This window comes from Plasmodium gonderi, assembly GCF_002157705.1.
Source record: "Plasmodium gonderi DNA, contig: Chr01, whole genome shotgun sequence".
In the NCBI taxonomy this organism is placed as follows: domain Eukaryota; phylum Apicomplexa; class Aconoidasida; order Haemosporida; family Plasmodiidae; genus Plasmodium; species Plasmodium gonderi.
Window position 1 is genome coordinate 495,720 of NW_021628925.1, and position 23,311 is coordinate 519,030.

General features: G+C 31.9%; 6 protein-coding genes across 6 annotated transcripts; 3 read left to right on the forward strand and 3 right to left on the reverse strand.

Moving 5' to 3' along the window:
* Nucleotides 1-879: 879 nt before the first annotated feature.
* On the forward strand, nucleotides 880-2,103 carry PGO_010940 (50S ribosomal protein L1, mitochondrial; the record flags this gene model as incomplete). Its single annotated transcript, XM_028685734.1, has 1 exon — nucleotides 880-2,103. The coding sequence occupies one exon, from the start codon at nucleotides 880-882 to the stop codon at nucleotides 2,101-2,103; it is 1,224 nt and encodes a 407-aa protein (XP_028541535.1).
* Nucleotides 2,104-3,345: 1,242 nt separating this feature from the next.
* PGO_010950 (cell division cycle ATPase) lies at nucleotides 3,346-7,008 on the reverse strand (the record flags this gene model as incomplete). Its single annotated transcript, XM_028685735.1, has 1 exon — nucleotides 3,346-7,008. One exon carries the CDS (start codon nucleotides 7,006-7,008, stop codon nucleotides 3,346-3,348), a length of 3,663 nt encoding a protein of 1,220 aa, XP_028541536.1.
* A 2,510-nt stretch (nucleotides 7,009-9,518) lies between these two features.
* Nucleotides 9,519-10,067, reverse strand: PGO_010960 (hypothetical protein, conserved; the record flags this gene model as incomplete). Its single annotated transcript, XM_028685736.1, has 1 exon — nucleotides 9,519-10,067. One exon carries the CDS (start codon nucleotides 10,065-10,067, stop codon nucleotides 9,519-9,521), a length of 549 nt encoding a protein of 182 aa, XP_028541537.1.
* Nucleotides 10,068-14,388: 4,321 nt separating this feature from the next.
* On the forward strand, nucleotides 14,389-17,370 carry PGO_010970 (hypothetical protein, conserved; the record flags this gene model as incomplete). The annotated part of the gene is made up of 1 exon (XM_028685737.1): nucleotides 14,389-17,370. The coding sequence occupies one exon, from the start codon at nucleotides 14,389-14,391 to the stop codon at nucleotides 17,368-17,370; it is 2,982 nt and encodes a 993-aa protein (XP_028541538.1).
* Nucleotides 17,371-19,058: 1,688 nt separating this feature from the next.
* Nucleotides 19,059-19,481, forward strand: PGO_010980 (hypothetical protein, conserved; the record flags this gene model as incomplete). Its single annotated transcript, XM_028685738.1, has 1 exon — nucleotides 19,059-19,481. The coding sequence occupies one exon, from the start codon at nucleotides 19,059-19,061 to the stop codon at nucleotides 19,479-19,481; it is 423 nt and encodes a 140-aa protein (XP_028541539.1).
* A 1,013-nt stretch (nucleotides 19,482-20,494) lies between these two features.
* Nucleotides 20,495-23,311, reverse strand: PGO_010990 (hypothetical protein, conserved; the record flags this gene model as incomplete). The annotated part of the gene is made up of 1 exon (XM_028685739.1): nucleotides 20,495-23,311. One exon carries the CDS (start codon nucleotides 23,309-23,311, stop codon nucleotides 20,495-20,497), a length of 2,817 nt encoding a protein of 938 aa, XP_028541540.1.

Here is a 23,311-nt window from a genome sequence, read left to right on the forward strand (position 1 = left end):
GTTACACATTGTGTGAGAAACTGCCAAGGAGGGAAGAGGAGGACGAGAAATGGGATGAGATGGGAGAAAAGGGGGGGGTAACAAAAGAGGCAGTTAAAAGAAGACAAAATGGAAAAGGGAAAAAAAAAAAAAAAAAAAAAATACGCTTTCTTCTCCCCCTCTCCCCTGTGTCACATTTAAACCAAAACAATCACCCTTAATTTTTGCAGGTCAAAGGGGTAAATTTTAAAAAATACTGGACGAAACATTTTTTTTTTTTTTTTTTTTTTTTTTTTGTTTGTTTTACTTCCCTTTTTGTTCCGCATTAGTTTAAGCAAATTGTGCACGTAAAAGGGAAGGTGTTTATCACGGATGAGAGAAAAAAATAAAATAAAATAAATAATGAAACGAAAAAAAAAGAAAAAAAAAAAAAAGTGTATCTATATACATATATGTATGTAAATACAAAGTGCGGTGAAAATGAATAGGTGGAGCTCGCCTTGCATATGCTCCGCGTATTCTCCTGTTGGAAAGTGACCACAAGTGCAGAGATTTCTTTTCCCAGTTTTCTCAAACTCCGGGGCTGCTTTTCCATCTGACTCAGTTTTGCCTTCCATTTGTATAAACCTCGTTAGGGTTGAACCACAATGAGAACTACATGACTCGTTTGGAAAATTGTCTCCACTCGCTCGATTTGGGAGATTTTCTCCGTTTTTTTCCGTTTTTCTCCCCTCTGCTGCATTTCACCCAGCCGCACAACTCCCTCAATTTTTACACTCACCCCGAACCCTAAACAGATGTAAATCGTGCACAGGCACGCCAGACTTATAAGACGATTGAACCACCTTTGCGTTAAACACAAATGGTATCCTTTTCAAATTTCATTGCAACGGATTCAGAATGGAATACCTGTTCCTAATCGCTAGAGGAACAATAAGGCAGTCCCAAAGAACACTGATAAATAGAGGGCATGACAAGGGTAAACTGTTTTTTATTGAACGAAGGTGGAAGAAGTATATTCCATTTTATGATATTAAAACTAGAAGGAAGAAAAGGTTGATGAGTGAAGATTCGCAGGAAGCAGAAAATATAAATGTAAATCAACAACATGGAAAGGAAGCACATTCCAGATCAGAGAAAGAGGAATTGTCAAACGATAATGGTAAAGGAATTCGATCGAGAAACATCCTTCCTGCAGTGTCACCTATGAAGGGGCTAAAGTTGCTTCTAAGCTTTAAACATGTAAATAAGGACCGAAACAGTAGCAGAAGTGATAGTAGCAGTGATAGAAGTGGTAGCAGGAGTAGTCGAAGTGTGGTGGGAAGTGGCCCAGAGAAGGAAGAAAAAATCAACTTCAACTTAATTATAAAAATTGACATAAAAAGGGAATCGCTTAGAGGAATGTGTAATCTGACACACAGCGTAGATAGAAACAAAAAAATTTTAGTTTTGGTTGATGATAATCATCAAAATTTAAAAAAGTGCGGAGCAGATTATGTTGGTTTAGAATACATTAATAAAATAAAGAATGGATGGCTAGATTTCCACATTTGTTTAACGGATTTTAAAAATATAAATAAAATTTTGCCAATTGCAAAAATATTAGGTCCTAAAAAGTTAATGCCAAATGTGAAGTCAAATACACTTGTGCATAATCTAGTTGATACGATCATGTCCATTAAAAGTGGAAATCGAATTGAATACAGAAGTGAACAAGTAGATGCAGACACGTTTGATTTATTTGATTCCATTTACAATTTTCGTAAAATTGATTTGGGTTCTATAGCTAACTTGAACGTCGATATTGCATCTACAAGTATGAGCATATATGACACATTAGAAAATATGAAATGCTTCGTTTCAGAAATTTTGAAAAATAATGTTCATTCAGCTCATACAGAAAGGGATACAAAACCAGCCTTCACTTGGCCTCCTATCACATCCAAGAAGAAGAAGAAGAACCAGATGAACTCACTACACTTGCAGGGAAGTAATATTTTAGACGCAAAGGAGCACAGCTTTGAATCCTTTCTCCTTGGAGCTTACGTAACTCTTCCTGGAATTCCAAAAATATTTTTGCATCCACATTTGTTGCACCCGATCTCGAACGGGTACTCTGTGTAGTGTCCAGACAGGATCTCCAATGTAGTGGTGAGCATGATTGTTGTGACGCTTGCCCATTCGTGGAGAACTTGTTAATAAAACATGTCATCCCCAATGAGGAGAGTGAGTGGCTGATAAATGACATTGAGAAAACCACGAGTTAGTCTATCATTGTGTAGTAAAATAGAAGATATAATTTGGAAATAATGTGTGTTGTATGTCTTTTGGGTGTAGGGAATTGATTTTTTTTTTTTTTTTTTGTGTGTGTGTGTCCTTATCAGCGAGATTAAACCATGTAGGTATCTCTCTTGAAATTGAAAAAATGAAGAGAGTTTGCATATCAGGGAGAGAGGCCAAAATATAGATGTGTTTTGGGTATATCTCCTCCCTTTTTTTTATTTTATTTTTTTGAAAACAATTTATAGTTAACTTAAACAGATATATGCAAAATGAAAGAGTTATTATGAGTATATTTTCTACGTTGAAAATGGGGAGGCAAAAAATGGGGAGGCAAAAAATGGGGATGCAAAAAATGGGGAGGCAAAAAATGGGGAGGCAAAAAATGGGGATGCAAAAAATTGGGGATGCAAAAAATTGGGGAAAAATATTTACCCCATTTCGTTTCAACAAAATGGATATTTCTTCCCTCCATATGTGTATACTTTCTATGCACATTTTTCTTTTTTTTTTTTTTTTTTTTTTTCTTCTCATTTGTCATTTCGTATATATTTGTACACGTAATACAAATGTTGTTCCCTACATTTAGCAAAAAAAAGAAAAAAAATGGTGTAAGTGAAGACACAAAAAGCAAAAATAGTTCCATCCCATAGTAACAGTCGAGGTAGGCAAATAAAAGGGACATTTCTATATGGGACTATTTGATCAAAAAAAAAGCAGAGATGAGCAAAGTAAAACCTGGCAAAAAAAGGGGGGGGTAAAACAAAGTAAGAAAAAAATACAACCCCCTCTTATCACGTCTGGCCATACGGAGGATGGTGTGTGTGTGTTTTTTTTTTTTTTTTTTTTTTTTTTTTTTTTTTTTTTTTTTTCCCACAGTTTTTCAATTCAGAATGGAGTAGTAACACAAATGAGTATGAGACAGAGAGGGGATAGGGGAAAAAAAAAAAAAAAAAAAATAATAAATAAATAAAATAAGCAGACATAAGTGATAGGAAAATGGGGGACCTTCGATCCACGTGTATCAACAAAGTGATGATCCCTCGAAGCAGTACTTCCCCAAAATTTACTGAGACCAACTGGTGATTATTCAAAACTTTGGAGGGAAAGTTTTTCCTTGAAGCGCTCGTATTTTAGTACATCCTCAGGTTGTATAGAAATACGGGCATTTTTGAAAGCCAAATCGAAATGCTTCTTCGAGAGAGTGGGTACTGGGTCATGGGGATCAGTGACAGCCCCACCTGTGCGTGTATGTGAATTTCCCTTGCTCTTCTTTCTAAGGTTAAGCAAATGAATTGTTTCTTTAATTGCTTCATTAACAGCACTTTGACAAAGATTTGTTATGTCAGCACCGGAGAATCCTTCGGTCCGTTTTGCCATATCATGTATGTCAACATCATCATTCAAGGGTGTATTTTTCAAAATTGCCTTGAAAATACTATACCTACTTTTATAGTCTGGTAAAGAAATATATATAAGTTTGTCCAATCTTCCAGGTCTTGTTAATGCTTTATCAAGTATATCTGGTCTGTTAGTAGCTGCAATTATAAAAATTGTTTTTTTTTCGTTTATTCCATCGATTTCCGTTAGTATCTGATTTATAACCCTGTCACTAGCATCGTTATTGTTATTACTGTTACGTTCCTTAGCCAAGGAATCAATTTCATCAAAAAATATTATACATGGAGATGCAGCACGTGCTTTATCAAAAAGATCTCTAACATTTGCCTCTGATTCACCAAACCACATAGTCAATAATTCGGGTCCCTTAACAGAAATAAAATTGGCATTACATTCATTTGCAATGGCTTTGGCTAGCAAAGTTTTTCCACAACCAGGAGGCCCATATAATAATATCCCTTTATTATAATTGGAATTAAATTTATTATACAAATGTTTGTATTCTAATGGGTAAAGAATTGTTTCTTTTAATTGTTCCTTCACATCTTGCATACCTCCAATATCATCCCATGTAACTGTTGGAATTTGTACTTGTCTTTCTCGTAGTGAACTTGGGTTACATATGTTCAGTGCGTGTTGGAAATGCTTTGCTTTGATTGTTAATTTGTTTAATATATAGGACGGAATCTTTTTGCCTTTACTATCTAATTTTTCTTCACTTTTATTTTTGATATTTTCCTTCAACTGTGATCCCTTTTCCCCCGGTTTGTTGGTTAACTTCTCCGCTTTTGTCCATGTATCTACTGCTACTATCTCTTTTCTTTTCTGTTTCGATTTGAAGAAAAAATTTTTTCCCTTTTTTTCACTTACGTTACTTTCAGAAATTTCCTTTCTTCTGTCTCTGAATGGGAGGAAATTTTTTGTCTGCATATTCGTGGACGTGCCTGCATGCAATGGTCCCACATGCGCTGTTATTGCAGCATCTATCGATTCTGGATTGGAGTTTTTCTGATTTAGTACAGATTCCCCTTGTCCTCTTTGCGTTTCTTCATTTTCTCCTTTCCAATCATCTACACTTATTTTCATAAACTCAATAAAATCCTCCTCTTCTAGATCCAAAAAATGGATATGTTCCTTTATACACTGAATGGCAGCTTCGAAACATAATTGTGCAAGATCTGCACCGACATATCCATGACATTCTTTGGCAATTTTTCTCAAATTGACATCTGCATCAAGTTTCATTTTCTTGGTCTTGGTTAGTAATATTTCATATCTCCCTTGCTCATCTGGAACTGGAATTTCAATTTCTCTGTCAAATCTTCCAAATCTTCTCAAAGCTGGATCGATAGAATTTGGTCTATTTGTAGCAGCTAGAACTAGAACGTTATTATTTTTTTTGAGTCCATCCATTAATGTTAACAATTGTGAGACAACTCTTTTTTCTAATTCGTTATTACTTTTGCTTCTCTTATTTGCAATGGAATCAATTTCATCAATAAATATAATACAAGGAGTTTTTTCACTAGCTTTTTTAAAAATTTTTCTCAATTTTTGTTCAGATTCTCCAATATGTTTAGACATAATTTCTGGGCCATTAATAATGTAACAATATGCATTACTTTCATTTGCAATTGCTTTGGCTATGGAAGTTTTTCCAGTTCCTGGAATTCCATGCATAAGTACTCCTTTTGGTGCAGATATTCCTATACTTATAAAAATTTCTGGATATTTTAAAGGTAATTCGATTAACTCTCGTATTTTGTTTAATTGCTTTTTCATTCCTCCTAGATCTTCATATGTAATGTCATCTGTATGTTCTTCATAATCTTCTCTATTTAGATATTCTTCATCCAAACTGATTTCTGAATTGTCTCCTAAGTATCCATACTGATGTTCACATGCATCATTTTCTTCACATTGTTCATTAAATATTTTCATCACTTTAAATTCAACTTTTTTTCCCTTATATGGTATGTATATATTAGAATTCACACATAATGGTTTATAGCTATTTTTTAAATATGGATTTATAACTTCATTTTTTAGGTCATTTCTGCTTAAACTTCCAACTGTATCATTAAATGGACTTAGCACAACGTTTCTTATTTCGTTTACCTTCATGAGTGGGTATATCTTAATAATATCATTATGCATAAGTCTTAAATTCTTTTTCATTGAAAAGGAGATTATAACGAAATGTTTTTTTAAACTTTTGTCTAATTTTGCTATTCCAAGCATTTCTTTTTTTTTCTTTCCTTTTAACAAAACGGTAAATCCTTCACTTATGTTAAGTTCATCCATTTTTTCTTTACTCATATATATCTCAAAGTTGTCTATATTCTCATCTATATTTTCAACAAGACAATATGATGGAAATTTACCACTTTCCAATGCTTTTAGCAAAAAATTCGTTTCCTTATCATAATCAGATCCTCTATTGGGACGTTCCGTTTCAACCCATGACTTTTTTTTATGATAGTTTTCCTCATTAGGTTTTTTCTCTTTATCTGGATCTGGAGATTCATTTCCTTCATGTCCATTCTTAATGATCATATTTTTTCGATCTTCCTTTTGTATTTTCTTTTCCCCTTCTCCAAATGGCCAAAATTTGCTAATAATTCCACTCACAATGTTGTTTTGAGGTTTTTGTTCTTCTTGAACTCGTGGATCCGAATCAATTAGATTCTTCAAACGGTTAGTCTCATTGGAAGTGATTCTATCATTCATCCAAAGCGAATCAGGTCCCGTGTGATGATTCTCACCGTACCTCGAATGGTAATTAAAACTGTGATGATTGGGTTGATTACTCTGATCCAAGTGATTGGCACACCTTGGCGAAAGTTTGGAATCCAAAACGGTATCAGATGTGTAATTTTTCTTGCACTCCTTGGATAGATTAGTCTCTTTTTTATCATAACATGGATTTAATTCAACTTGATGTCGATCCTTTTTCTTACATGTAGACTCATTTGCACAGATTAAATTTTTTTCTCGGTTTTCCTTGCTTCTACCAGAATTTATAATAATTATATTACTTTTCCATTTGTCTTGTGCATTTACGTCAAATGAAGGGTTACTAAGAATTGCTGTGCTTATGGACGAAAATGGATTTTTTTTTCTTCTTAATGGATATAAAAATGGAGATGTTGTAAATTGTCTTTTCTCATAAAAAGGGGAATTAATTTTCCGTGCACTATTGCATAAGTCGTAGTGTTTATTTTTTTTAATTCCAATTTGACGTGAAGGTGGGATGATTAAGGGTAATGTAAGCACAAAAATAAGAAAATAACATGACAAGAGCGCTTTAAGCACAAAAAACGGGAGTTGTGTTTTTTCCATTTTCATTCTTCTTATTTTACATTTTTGACGACCTTAGAAAATGCGTGGCAGCGAATTGATGCAATGTGGAGTGTGGGTCTAAGGGTCTTTTGCTTTTTAGAGCGGCACCTAGCGAGTTTGCTTCGTCCACGCCGTTTGTTTGTTTTCTCTATATTTTTTGTCTACGTTCTGCCCACGTTCTGCCCACGTTCTGCTTATTTTTTGCCCACTTTCCTACTTTCAAACGAGTGAGATCTGTTCCACTCATTCCACCACTAAATGAATGTCTCCAACCTACCCCCCTCTGAGTACAAATGCATAAGTAATAATTGTACCGATGGGAACAGGAAAAGTGGAAATTAAATGAAATATACAAAATGAAATAAATAAAATGAAATAGAATGAAATAAAATAAGGCAAAAAAAAAAAAAAAAAAGGTAGGAAAACTTTTCCAGGGGCAGCAGGCTGCGGGAGGTATGGGTCTATATCAATTCCTGTTGGAAATTCAGCAAGTGGAGAAAAAAAAAAACGCATGAATGTGTTCCACTCTTTTTATGTGCTAATATAAGTACATGGGTGCTTGCAGAGTAAAAGTCGTAGCGTAGAAGATGCAACGTTGAAGTCGGAAGCAGTTGTGTAGCCACGTAATACTCTGTAACAAGCTCGTTTTATGAAAAAAAAAAAAAAAAAAAAAAAAAAAAAAAAAATAATATAATAAAATAAAAAAAAATTTCAATCACATTTTGTATCATACACATGTGCCTATCTGAATGTATGGCTATTTTTTTCTTTTTCTTTCCTTGTATGCAAAAATGGATATAGAGCCGCGTTTATATAGGGTATGGCGTAAAAAAAAAAAAAAAATTATGAACGGCAAGGTATTCTTTTTCAAAACTGTAGGGTAGGAATTTTTTTTTTTTTTTTTTTTTTTTTTTTTTTTTACATCACATGTGTTGGGGAAAGCTTTTCTTTTTGTATTTTTCCAAAGAGGCACCAAGTGGCATTGTGTAGGCCATGGATTTTCTCCTCTCAGCTATTTGTGATTCGCGTTTACATGAACGATTGCATGTCGGATTTTTTACAAAATTATTACAACGTTATGAATCACAACTCAGGCTGAACAGTTCGAGCGATACTCACATATGTATGTAAATATATATATATGTATGTATACACCATCTGTGCACAAGTTTTTCATTTCTACATGGATGAGGCAACGTTGACAATTTTTATTCACACGTGAGGATTGAACACAAGTGACACAGATAGTCACTCTTCCATTTGTAGATAGAAGTTACTCCCCCCCTTCACACAAATACATACACACACCGTTTGAATTATTCTCCTCTGCCCGCTCACCTCTTTCTCTTCAAAAAATACCCCTGTCCATTTGGCTAAACAAACAAGTATTTAGTGCTCAAGTATACATTACAACAGCAAAAATAATAAAAGAAAAGAAATAATAAAATAAATATACACACACATATATATATATATATGCTTTTTCTACATAAGAAGCGCTAAAAAAACAAAGCCCCCCAAAACGACAGTTTTGCATATCAATGGATAATAAAATCCCTTCTCTTTATTCACCTGCTTTATCGGCACTACATTTTCTTTCCATTTTTTTTTTTTTTTTTTTTTTTTTTTTTTTTTGACATATTAAATTGAAATAGTAACATACTTTTACATAAATAAAAAAGAAAAGCAAAAGAGAAAATTTAATTATGTGTTCTCGTTATATGTGGAGTGAAAAAATCTAATAATCCAAGTGGTAACAAGTTGTAGATGGAAAAAAAAAAAAAAAGAAAAAAGAAAAAGTGTTAGGTTTACGGGAGAAAGGCACATTTATATACATGCATAACACATCAGTTTAATTGGGTGATATTTGAAAGTAAGAATATCACATATATATTCACAATTTAATAACTAATAATTAATTATTAACAATATTTCAGGAATGATTTAATTTCAAAAAAGGTGTGGTGCGTGCGCTAGGAAAAGTACACGTATGAGTAACATAAAAAATGGGGATAATAAAAACATAAAAAAAAAAAAAAAAAAACATTAAAAAAAAATTGCGAATTCATAATTACGCATTTTACGGCATATTTAATTATAATATTTTTCTTATGATTCTCTACACTTTGTAATAAACCAAGCGTAGATAGATTGCTTCTGTTTCATTCACATGTAACCTGCCACCACCCCCTTTTCTTCTCCCGTTCGCTTTCTTCTGACTTGACTGAAGTGGTTTTGGAATTATCTTTTATCCTTTTCCAGCCAAACGGATACACTTCCATGCTGCTACATTTCCATACAGCTAATCTGCTACACTTCCATGCTGCTATTCTGCTGAACAGCGTGCAGGCGCACAAGGACTGGGGGTGGGAGTAGAACAACGTGAATATTTCCGCTAGATTCTGATGTCGTCTATTGGTGGCACATGGGACAGTTGGTATATATTTATACTGCAAAGGTTGGTGGATGTGAATGGCTACATTATCATCCATAAGTTTTCCCCATTGTTTCTCGCTTCAAGAATGATCAATCATTTTATCTTTTGAAATATAATAAATAGTAAGTGCAGACATATTACCAGTGGTGTGGAGTAGTAAGTGATAGAGTGTACTATATGAATTGCAACTGAATTTTTTACCTGTTAAGTATAATATGGCTATAATAATACCACCAAATAAACATACAAAAAAACACTGAGAATTTATATTGAATGAATGTACTGCATGTGATAAAAAGTTCATAAGTGCCATTGCCATATCTACTGTTCTTCTTATACCTAATTCTGGTTTTCTCCAATGTATTATCGAGGTTAAAAATAACCCAGTATTTACAAGTGCCAAGTGGTAAAATTTACAGTAAAAAGAAAATATTAGAGAAATTGATAACTGAAATGAAGAAAGGAACAATATGTGCTGACATTCGTATGTTACATATTTGCATGGATTTACTTTTTCTTCTTTTGTGTCCAAATCATCACTATTCTTTTCACATTCTAAGATGCTTTCTTCCCCTTTGTGCTTGTAGCAATTGCGAGTGCATTGGACTATTCGATCGTAGATTCTCATTTTGGAAAATACTAAATCCAAATCTGGTCAACTTGACGTGTTTATATATATATGTGTATATATATATATATATGTCTGTGCGTATATATATAGGTATGTACATATATATACACATCCGTGTGTCTGTGTTGAGAAGGAGGGTCGATGCTTCTTTTTACTTTTCTTCTTTTAACTATGTAAGATGTAAGCACTAAATTTCAAAAATTATGGGGGGAGTGGGATAGAGGAAAGACACCATTCTCTTCCCCTTAATCGGTGTAAAATAATGGAAAAATGTACAAAAAAATACACAAAAAATAGAAAAAAAAAAAAAAAAAAAAAAAAAAAAAAACATTAATTTCTTTAATTTGGGTTGAAAGCTAATTTAACAAAATTCCATAAACAACATACCCCCCTACATATCTCCCTCATTGAACTTATGCATTTTTTTTTTCTTTTTTTTTTTTTTTATATACATGCGAGTTGCACATATGTGTTTACATTCGGTAGATTACTAATACACATGTATTTTGTGTATACAAATAATTTTCCCCTTTCCCATTTCAATTTTTTTTTTTTTTTTTGGTGCCTTTTATACTATTTATAAGTTTATTCGATAGGACACCAAAGCTTGTGCATCTATATACGTGGCCATCAAAAAATAGACATGCGTATGTACATGTGCATGTTCCACGTAGTGGATTTAATGGACATTAGGAACGTTCTGCGAGATTCTATACAGGTGAGGTGTGAACAAGGGATGCAGAATGTTCCAAAAGAATTCTGTAATGTCATGGGAGATGCATAGATTTCAGATGAAACATATCGGAATAGAAGAAGAGCAAAATTCAACAGGTTCTTAACACAACTGATGGCTGAGAAAAGTTTATGGAATGGTAAAAAAAAAATAGACTCATATAGAAAATCTCAAATTTTTTATGATCAAGAAGGTAGTACATGAATGAGGAATGGAGAAAATGGAAATATGGAAGGATATAGGGGAGCGAAAAAACATAAACGGGAAAAAACAGAAATAGAAAAAAATAGCAAAAGAAAAAAATAGAAATTGAAAAAGATATAAATAGAGAAAAAAAATAGAAATTGAAAAAGATAGAAATGGGAAAAAATAGAAATGGGAAAAAATAGAATTAGAAAAAAAAATAGAAATTGAAAAAAAAAATAGAAATTGAAAAAAATAGAAACATAAAAATTTAGAAAAGAGAAAATATATATGCTTAAGAATCTAAAAAAATTAAAGAATTCATCAAATGAAGTGTTTCTTAAAATTGCAGTTTTTCTAGAAAACAAAGAAATATACAAAAAATACTCTGTGCAAAAAAAAAAAAAAAAAAAAAAAGAAAAAAAAAAGCATGAACATATTAAAAAAAAGTAATTAAATAAAATAAACTAGTTTGAAATATAGCATAAGTACTGTATATATGAAATATAGGATAAAAGTAAAAAATATACGTGTATAAAATAATAATAACAATTCCGCTTTAAATAATATAAGTTAAAATTCTGTAGGGCGTTAAAGTGAAAGATTAAGTTAGAGAGTAAAAAAATTAGGTTATAGATTCGAGCAAAAATTAGGTAATAGATCAGTGCATAATTTAAGGTATATATCAGAGCATGATCTAAGGTATATATTAGAGCATGGTCTAAGGTATATATTAGAGCATGGTCTAAGGTATATATTAGAGCATGGTCTAAGGTATATATTAGAGCATGGTCTCAGGTTACATATCAGCACATATTTTAAGGTATATATATATATATATATATATATATATATATATATATATATATCAGTGCATAAATGAAAACTTAAATTCTCGACCCCCCTCCCTATCTCCTCCTTTTCACTTGTAAAAATAAAAATTGAGGAGACAAAAAACAGTCGCAATGAAAACGTACCTAAAGAAGAAGAAGATGATGGAAGGTGAAGAAGTAGATGGAAGGTGAAGAAGTAAATGGAAAGTGCAGAGAAGTAAATGGAATGTGAAGAGAAGTAGATGGAAAGTGAAGAGAAGTAGATGGAAAGTGAAGAGAGGTAGATGGAAAGTGAAGAAGAAGGCCTTGAAACGAACCTCAAACATTTTTCTTCCCATTGGCAAAAAAAAAGGAGGTAAAAAAAAAAAAAAAAAAAAAAGTTTCAAATGGTATATATAATAAATAATATATGGGTATTACATGGCAAAACGGAATATATATATATATAAAAGACATAAATACGAGTCATCCTCTTCACAATAAGAAAAAAAAAAAAAAAAAAAAAAAAAAAAAACTGTGCATGTTCTGCTATTTCTTTTCTATGACTAATCGGGATGGGTATAGATTTAAAAAAGAAAAATTTTTAAAAAATGAACGTGCATTCTAGTAGGTATATGTTATATGAGATGTGTAATGTATAACCCTAAATCCTGTATATTAGATGCTTTGGGTATGTTCCACGTACGTGTGGTGTAGTTCTACAATTTCTATTTATGTATTATTTGTATATATATGTATATATATGTGCATATATATATGCACACATTACATGCACGCTGTGATGTTTGTCCAGCTTAAATGTGAAGAAACATTCATTGATCATGAAAAATAAAAATGAGAAAAAAGCAGTAGAGTATTATATAGGAATGGGGGAAAAGAGTCTTATTGCTTGAATTTTTTTTTGTCACATCATTTAAGAAAAAAAAAAAAAAAAACGAGGGAAAAGAAAAAGTGGTAAGAAAAAAAAGGCAGCAAAAGTGATAAGAAAAAAAAGGCAGCAAAAGTGGTACGAAAAAAAAGGCACGCAAAAGTGGTACGAAAAAAAAGGCACGCAAAAGTGGTACGAAAAAAAAAGGCAGGAAAAGTTTGGAAAACTGAAAATGTTCAAAAAATTTTGGCAAGTTGAAAATGTTAGAATAGAAAAGTTGAAAGGGTGAAAAATAGCACAATTAAATTTTTTTCTTTTTTTCATTTTGATCATGTTAGAAAAGAGTTTTACAATATAATATTATTATGTATGATGAGTATATGTGCAACAATGGTACATATATAAGGTATGATATTTATATACACGCATGCACGTGTGCATGTGTATGAGTCCTCTTATCTTATATGTGTTCTCTAAAATGGTCGAAGTTTCTGTCATGTATATATATATAGGTAGGGTGACAGTTTTTCATTAACTTCCTTTTCCCCCTTAATTAAGAGATTAGGGTGGGGGGAGAAAAAAAAGCACTATACTAATATGTTAGCATAATGGTGTTGGCAGTGGTATAGTTAGTATTTTTAACAAAATAAAAAGCTATTGAATATTTATTTATTTTATTTTTTTTTTTTTTTTTGATGTGTTCCTATAATTCCAATCCCTTAAAGAAAAAATACACTATGCCTAAAATTAACGCATGTGTTATTTTTCCGTGTAATGGTAAAGTGGAAAAACTAATAAAAAAAACGTAGAAAAAAATAACGTCTGGGTATAGACAGACAGTGTATTTTACAACATGTCAATAATTACAAACATGTACACATGCACTTATCAAGGATTTATAAACCTTCAGAGAACATCCGTGTTTTTTTTTTTTTTTTTTTTTTTTTTTTTTTTTTTTCCTCACCCCCCGTAGTGAGTTTTCTCAGATTAGTAGGTGTGTGTTTTATTACACAAAGGAACAATTCATTCCCTCCTTCCACTTTAAGAAGTATCTTTTTTTTTTTCTTCTTTTCCATAAGTGTGTGAAGGTATATTCTACACAAAGTAAAAAGAGTAAATGTTATATATGTTTATGTATATATATATATATATATATATATATATATATATATATATGTACTGCCATTACAAGCATGTGCGAATCAAAGGTGAGATATATATACCAAGAACTAGAGAAAAAAAGAAGATATTCTGCAAAGTAACGTAACGTGCACCGTTTATGCGTGAAACTTGCTTTTCTGGAAATGTTCTACAAAAGTGTATAAATTAAATAATGTTATTTTATTCTCTCTGCATGTATGTAAACGGTACGTGGTCATTTTTTTTTTTTTTTTCCCTTCTTTTATTGTATTATTTGAAGAGGGGTACCAAAAAAGAAAAAAGAATATCTTTTGCATTCTCCTATTTGTTAAAAACTGTTTAGAGGGAAGAAAGATGGAATCGTTTTGTTCCTCCTCCTTTGCCTCACCTTTTTTCTTTTCTTCTTTTTATGAATTAGAAAAATACATATATATATATATATACGTTCATCTGGGTTTATGTCATGTTGGTTATTATAATCTTTGTTCGGACATAGTAAGCCAAAAAAGGGAAAGCCCTTTTTTTTTTTTTTTTTTTTTTTTTTCCACATATCTTTACAAAATGGCCATATTAAACAAAAGAATACTAGCCCATTTTTTAAAATCGAAAGAATTGCAATCAATTAGAAATGGAAAAAGAAGGTTTGTGCAACTGAAGAAGAATAACATCTACCTGGATAAGAAAGGTCCTAGCGAATGTAGTAAATCCTTGAAGCCAGGTGGTAGCGAAAACAATGAAAGCTATACTATCCGCACTAGCAATGATAGAAGTTATGATGGAAATGTCAGAATTGATCACTTATCTAATCATACTTCTAATTCGTACAAGAATGATAAACTTAGTGGTGAGAATAAAGCAGGGAGGATGTCAGAGGCGATGCCTTATCAAAGGCAGAAGGAACAAGATGGAATATGGATGATGGAAGAAAAAGAAGAGGGTGAAATAGAAAGGAGAAAAGAAAACATAAAAATGAATGATTTCCACTATTTTAACATTTATCTACTGAAGGGAAATGATTTTGTGATGTTCGTGTCAAGATACAACTTTTATGAAAACAAGAACATGTACGCATGCATATTAATCCATTTGAATACTATATACAGCACATTAACTGTTAAGGACATAATTAAAATTTTAGAAAAAATATATGAACAGAACAAAACATCTTTTTCTCATCATTTTATCAAAGGAAATAAAATACTAAACTTGTATACACATTTATGTAATAATCTGAATAAATTCAACACATCAGATATTATTACTTTATTGAAATGTTGTTCATACACCACTAATGAGTATCCTGTGAAATGCTTAAAACTTTTAAAAAAAATTATTTTATCAAAACCTTTGTCTTGTTTCACCAATAAACAAATACATGACATATGCTCTTGTTTAATTAAAATAAAGAATGATTTTCACTCTAAGAAATTATCATATGATGATACACTTCATCTTAAGATGCAAAACCATTTGAGGTGCACCATTCTGAATATGGGTATGCACCACTTTTTTGAAAACCTACCCCTGTACATCAGCCTGACAAAACCGTATCCCTACGAGGGTTCTACCCGCCTTGCATCTAAATTTGTTGGCCATGTGGAACTGGCTAGTTGTGACAACGATGTGAAACTGGCTAGCTGTGCTAACCAAAACAACTCTGTCAATCACGACAGTCGAAGGATGAAGAACACATGTGAACTTATCCTACTCAACAAGATGAATGAACTTAGCGGTAATTCAGTCTTAGCTGCCGTGAGTATAATAAAATGGATGGATCTAAAGAACCCGTCTCTTTTTATGCATATATGTGAAACCTTTTTCCAGAATATGTCATGTCTGGATACAAAATATGTAGTTCGTCTTTGGAGAAAATGCCACAGTTTAAAACTTCAAAAAAAAGTGAAGAAGGATTATTCCCCAAGGGAAGATAGAAGTGGAGGAATGGTAAACTTCCATCCAGATGAAACAAATAAAAGAACCAGGAACATGTTTATCGCTACTCATCAGCATCGTGATGGTGATAATAATGATGATCTATCATCAGGTACAATGGATGAAAGGCGAACTGATGATAATAACAACGTTGACTTGAACATAAGGGGGAATGCTGAAACTGCACAAACAGAAGAAGAAGAAGAAGAAGAAGGTAGCAATGTGCTTTTAAATTTTATTAACAACAGAGTTTATCAAATGAGTCTTGCACAGTTAAACAGAGTTACATATGGCATATACAGCTTTTTAGAAAACATGAAACAATATTCTCATTTAAGCAATTTGAAAAATAACATGAACCTTCTATTTTCCATGTCTGTTCAGCACGTCACAAATTATTTGGACAGAGAAATATTTCATCATAACAGTGGAAATAAGAGTAATTGGAATAACAATATTGATAGTACTACTTCTAATAAGGAGGGTTCATTATTTCTGGATAGAAGCTACATTTATGGAGGGGATCACACGTCACTCCAGAGTGACTTACAAAAAGTAGGAAGAAACGCGTATGATATTAATATGAACACAGATTATATATACATTTCATCATCCGGAGTGTACGTGAACAAAGGAAGGAAGAAATTTTTTCACATGGATGGAGAAGAAGTTTTATCAGAAAATGATTCTGTGCATCTGTCTAATAAACGTGGGTTCAACGAGGAATTGTCCTCTAGTGAATCACTAGCTGATCAGACGAAGGTTACACATATTTGTGATATTCTACTTAACATAAGCTACCTGAACATAAGCAAAAATCATCGAAAAATTAAACATGTTTACGAATATATGAACAAATTAATTCGACAAGAAAAAATCCTGATGGATGTGAATAATCTCCTTAACGTGTTAATGTGTATATCAAATCTTTACTTCAAAACAAGCGACAATTACGTCTTTCATTTGTACAGGTATATATTACACATGTTAGAAAAAAAAAAATGGGAATTCAATACAAATAACTTTAACAAATTATCAATTGCTATTGCGCCACTGTTACACGAACAGAATAACCTAATATCAAATTATTCAGATTTTCTTTTGTTTTTTATTAAAAATGAAGTTATTCCTTTGAGGTCATGTGTATTCACACTCCAGAATATTATGAAAAACATTTCCTTCAAATTAAATGAATCTCTAATTATGTTAAAATTAGCAATTATAAGTCGAATCGATTCCTTTTTACAAGATGTATTTGAATATACTTCCCATGGGTTATCTTCTGCAGAAATTGGCAAAGCAGATTCGTCATATAAATCAAACACAGGTGATCACCCTGATGATGATTTCAAAAGTTATTTACTTCTACATTCAATTAACGAGAGTACAATGACTTGCATAATTATTAGCTTATCTATGATCTTGCAAAATTCAAAGTATGGTTCCAAGATAAAAGATGAGGCAACAACTCTTATATGTAGTATAGTTCGTCATATATCCAATAACTCTTTAGAGAAAATACCTAAGAAGTACATTCATGCTGAATTATTGGAAGCACTTTCTAATGAGGAGGGCAGAATCAAGAAGTTTTTTTTTAAGACAGACGTGTGATGGCTAGGGCCGATAGAGGAAATGCACCTTCGAACAATTGGAAAAGCAACTCCTGACAGTGATGATATCTTTGTATTGCTTCTCGTTCCATTTGTGTGCCATGTTTTTATCGTTCATAACATAGATGGGAAAATGAAATTATATATATATATATATATATATTTTCTTTTTTTTTTTTTTCATCACCAAGCGATGTTACAATTGTGAAGAAAGTTGAAAACAAGGTAGGGCTGCAATGTTATATCTCCCCTTATAATAGTATGCAGAATGTGAATATTTATAGAATACACTTGTGTTATTGGGGACGTGATCTCCTGGAGCAGTAAGAACTGGTGTAACCACAGTTATGCAATAAAAGTGTGCATGATTTGTATTTAATCATTTAAGTCATTTTGATCTAATTCGAATGAACATCACAAGTGAAACTGTTGCAACTGGGATATGGCATGAGTAGAAAATATTCACCACTCCCTAACAAAGAAATAAACAATATTTCCCCTCATTTTGCTTCCAAACAGTTTATGAATTTTTTTTTTTTAAGCAAAATAAATACTAATTTTTTTTTTTATGTATGAACTGTGTGGTATATATATATATATATATATATATATTATTCCAAGCATATTTCTTTAATGATTTGTATCTTTAAACGAGTATTAAACCTAATTTTTTTTTTTCTTTTTTTTATGTTTACTTAGATCTACACGCTCATATGTGTCTGCATTGTAGAGAAAAGAGTGGTTGGGGCAACATTTTTTCCCATTTTACATGTCCATTTTTGCACCATTCTGTTTTTTTCAGTCATTATTCGTTATACAAGCAATTCTTCCCTTGTGTACATGAAGTAAATAGGACGTGAAAAAAAAAAAGTGTGTAAACTGAGAAGATAACATGCGCCAAATTTTGTAACAGCAAATATATATGTAAAATATGTAACGGAAAAAACACACACAGATAGAGGGAAAAAAAAAAAAAAAAAAAAAAACTATATCCAGATTATATATGCCGTTTTGACAATTTAATAGTTGTATATTTACGTGGCACTAATGGGTGTCCATTTCCACGTCAGTGTATTTTTTTTTTTTTTTTTTTTTGACGTAAGCAAATCTTTTGCGTATTTTATTTTACGTTACTTTGTTTTGTTTTATTTATTTATTTATTTATTTATTTATTTATTTATTTATTTATTTATTTATTTTTTTTATTTATTTTTTTTCTATCCCCCCCACTTCTTTTGTGAGGCATGTTTGACCACACCTGGTTAGATAATTTTACTTTTTTTTCATCCCTTCTCGTCCATCTTGTGCTGTACACTGGGGAAACAGATATTTTAAAATAATACATGAGTGTTATGATTTACCTGAGAGTAATTTAGTTATTGCATTTTTTTTTTTTTTTTTTTTTTTTTCCCCTCTTCTCGCGTGTCAACGCAACGTCATATGTAAAAATTTAACAAAGCAGGCGATTTTTCTTTTTTTTTCTGTTTTTTTCTTTTTTTTTCTTTTTTTTTTATTGAAATGATAATGTGATTACCTTCCATTGGATAAAAATATCTCAATAGATGGAGAAATAAAAAAAAAAAAAAAAACGAAGAAAAAAACAAAAAAGAGGAAAAAAAAAAAAAAAAAAAAAAAAAGCTGTAAATATTATACTACTCCTTTTAATAAACTTTTTAACAAGAAGGAACGATGAATTTCAGCAATAATGATAAGAAAAGAAACCTACCTTCACATGCAGATGAAAATGAATACGACTTTTCTCAACCACCCTCAGACGTGGAAGGTGTTGGAAATACCACTACAAACTTAAACACGAATATGGTTCCTAATGCTGCAAGTTCCTCTTCCATGCATAATCCATATTATTATGGAGGATCCATAATACCACAATTTCCATTTAGTGGATCCATGTATAACCACCAGCCCATGAATTATGGTAACATGATGCCATATTGTGATTACAATTATGTTAATAAAAGATCTACAAAAAAGAAAAAAAATTACCACAATTATGCAAAGAATCAGAACAATGGACTCTCAATACTGAAGGAGGCCCTCGTGGATCCCTGGGCACAGTTGTATACCAAATATCCGAACATCATCTTTGACTAGCCCCACACGTGGTGTCGTGAAGAAGTGGTGCAGTGAAGAAGTGGTGTCGTGAAGAAGTGGTGCAGTGAAAAAGTGGTGTCGTGAAGAAGTGGTGCAGTGAAAAAGTGGTGTCGTGAGGAAGAGGTGGAAATTTCTAACACCTTCTAGGTAAGCGTTTTATCATGTCATCAAAATTTACGACTCTATATACATCACGTGTTTATTCTCACTACCCTAATATGGCATATTTTTTTTTTTTTTTTTTTTTTTTTTTTGTAATTCCCATGACCCCTATTCAACTCGTCTGTCTCGGGTGGGGTATAGTAAGTCCAAGCACATGGAAAATGCATAACGTACGAATTCGAGATTTTTTTTTTTTTTTTTTATATATTTCTAATCGGTTTCTTTTTTTTTTTTTTTTTTTGTTTTTCCCAACCACGTCGGGTTAAGATGAAATTGGTGTTGTTATTTTTTTTTCATCACTTATTATTTACGTCTCAATATTTGCTTCTTATTATTTACTTCTCAATATTTACTTCTCAATATTTACTTCTTATTATTTACTTACCGTTTTCTTCTTACTATTTATTTCCTATTTCATTATTTTCTTTTCACCCATTTGTGATGCGCTCCTGATGCCCTTTTCAAACTCATAATAACGGGACTTATTTTTTTAAAAAAAAAAAAAAAAAACAGAAAAAAAAAAATTGCATACTTTCATTTGAGTTAAAAAAAAGTTGCATACTTTCATTTGAATTAAAAAAAAAAAAAAAAAAAAGAATGGATCAATTACGTCTAAGACAGGCGGGGCACATCATACACTGATGGAAGTTTTTCCACAGTGGCATAAAATTTTTGTCAAAAAAAAATTAACATTATATTATCGACGATCAAACGCAAGTATTTTTAGGTACCAAAGTACTGGATCAAAAGTATGCACAGAGGGTGAAGAAACAGATCCTGTTAATTTTTTCTACATTCTTTACACGGCACCTGAATGGTGTATATATACATATATATATATATATAGCACCCTATGTCTCAAACATAATAGACAATAACAAAATATCACCTATCTCATAATTCAATGACAAGAGGGTCTTGTTATCTTCCCTGTAATTGTATTTCGTGCTATGCACCTTTGATAAGAAGGCTATTTTTTTTTTTTCATTGGAATATGCTTTGAAAATCCAATGAGCATTCCTCTTTCGGCTCTCCTGATAAAAGTCTTTAACTAGGGTTACAATTTCCCTCATGGTTATATCAAGCCATGCATATATTTGGAGTTCATTACTGTTTTGATTATTTTTTGTAAATTTTATTTCGTCTACATCGTCATAATCATTGTCAAGTTTGTAAAATAATCGAAGAAGAAATGGACAAGTTTTTTCACGATCAATAATTCCATTTTCATTTTCCATTCCGTTCATATTATGTCTATTATTACTGTTTCGAATGTAACGAAAATGATAATGTTGATAATCTTGTTTTTCATTTTTAAACAGAGATACTCCATCTTGATTATATTCGTTCTGTTCATAATTCCAATGTCGATATTGGTTTATCATATTATATGTAAATCGTTTGTTTCGTTCATCTTTGTCAAAATAATCGTTTCTATTTTTTTTAAAGTGATAATCTTGTCCTTTTCCACTTTCTAACATTTCCCATTCTCTGTATCTAAGATCATCCACTTGTTCTCTTCCTTTATTCAAATATTTTTTTCCTTCTACGAAGTTGTTATCTCCTCCCTTCAAACGATGCTGCAAAAATGTTGCATCCTTGTTCTCATCATAGTTATGGTATGTACCATCCCTCCTTTTTTTATTTCTAATTTCATTTCTGGCTTGCCTGCTTGTCATCATAAGGGATTCTTCTTCATGCATCCTTCTTCCATTTTTTCGAAAATGTTCATCTTCTCCTTCTTCCTCGTCTTCTGCTTCTTCTTCCTCCTCTTTTCCACTACTAATCGACAAGGCTAATTTTTCTGACAGTGATGTTCTAAATGAGGTCTTTCTTTTCCTACCCATTTGGATATTACTACATTGGGATATCCTCCCATCATCAGCTGAGGAATAATCTGCATTCGATTTGTACCAATTTCCATCGATGCTTACGTTGTATTTACTTAAACTTCCAATTTTTTTTGTTAATTTGCTTTTTCCATTTTGTTGCATTTTCTTGTCTGAGTGCATGGATTCTACATCTGCCATATTTTGATAGGCTCTAAAACTTTTCTGTGACAGCTTTTTCTCTTCCACAATTTTGATTTTCTTAACAATAGGACTATTACTACTCTCCTCATAATAGCTACTTACATCTGATTCAGATTTATCTGTATGAGCTTTCCTCATTTTGTGTTTCTTTCGTAAGGGTTCATTTCGATCATTCTTGCTTGACTCAAGATGATGTTTCATGCGCTCTAATTTTCCTCCTCCTGCTCCGATACTTTTGTTTTTGTAAACCTCTTCATCTCTACTTACACTTTTTTCTCTTTTACCCTTTTTTCCACCTTTGTCGTTGTTTTTATTTTTTTTTTTTTTTTTCTTCTCCATTTCGTCATCTGAACTTGGGCTGATTGGGTGGGAGTCCTTACTTCGACTTTTCGTCTTCCCTTTTTTTCTCTTTCCTGAAAATTTTCCGCAGTTTCTCTTTCCATCTTCTCTTTTTCTTTTTCCTCCGCTACCAATACCATGGTTGCTATCGCTATAGCTATTACTACCACTACCACTATCACTATCACCATGATCGTATCTGTGATCCCGTTTTTGATCCCATTTATGATCACGTTTTTGATCCCATTTGTGATCCCGTTTTTGATCCCATTTGTGATCCCGTTTTTGATCCCGTTTCTTCGAGTTAAAGGTGCCAATTTCTCTTTTCTTATTGCTCTTCTCTTGCTTGTCCTTGTGAAACCCGTAACTTATATCACTTAGGCTAGATAAGTTCATATCATCTTCACTGTCACTACTGGATATGCTGAAACTGCTAAGCTTGCTATACGCGCCCCCTTCATTTACACCATTCTTTCTTTTTAGTTCCTCCTTATGTTTCTCCTTTTTCTTTGTATCTTTTATTTTATGTTCTTTGCGCTTTCGATATTCATCACGGATTCTGCTACTACTATACTGTGAATATCCACTTGGGGATTCACTCCTACTTATGCTTGTGGTTCTGTTATGCTTACGTCTATTGGCATCATTTCTCTTTCGATTTCCTTTTCCTCCCAATTGCCCGTGTTCACGAGAACCTTTGCTGTTATGACTATCGTATGAATTTTCTCTACTCAGTTCATAATTATACTTGTTCTTCTTCAGTTTATAGGTAGTACTTTTATTAGTACTCCCTTTTTTTTCACGTTTTTCATTCGTTTTTATGAGCTTCCGTTTTTTGTCATCTTGTTTGTCAACATCGCTAGTAAATATCAAACTCATTGAATTTTCCCTGGACTGTTCAGAATTTTTTTTTTTCCGTTTTTTTGATTTTTCTTTCTTATCTTGTTTTTCTTTCTTATCTTGTTTTTCTTTCTTATCTTGTTTTTCTTTCTTATCTTGTTTTTCTTTCTTATCTTGTTTTTCTTTCTTATCTTGTTTTTCTTTCTTATCTTGTTTTTCTTTCCTATCTTGTTTTTCTTGACTTATTTTCCCTTGACCATTTAATTCACGTGTTTCATCATTAATCCTCTCCTTGCAACATATTTCACCTTTAGATTCTTCTCCCTTGGAGTTTAATTTCACCCCTACGTTTCCATCACTACTTTTAGATTTTTCTGCAAAATTTTCTTTACTATTTATGCTTTTATTATTCTCTTTCTCATTGGGGTCGGGGATACCCTTTTCTTCATTACTCAT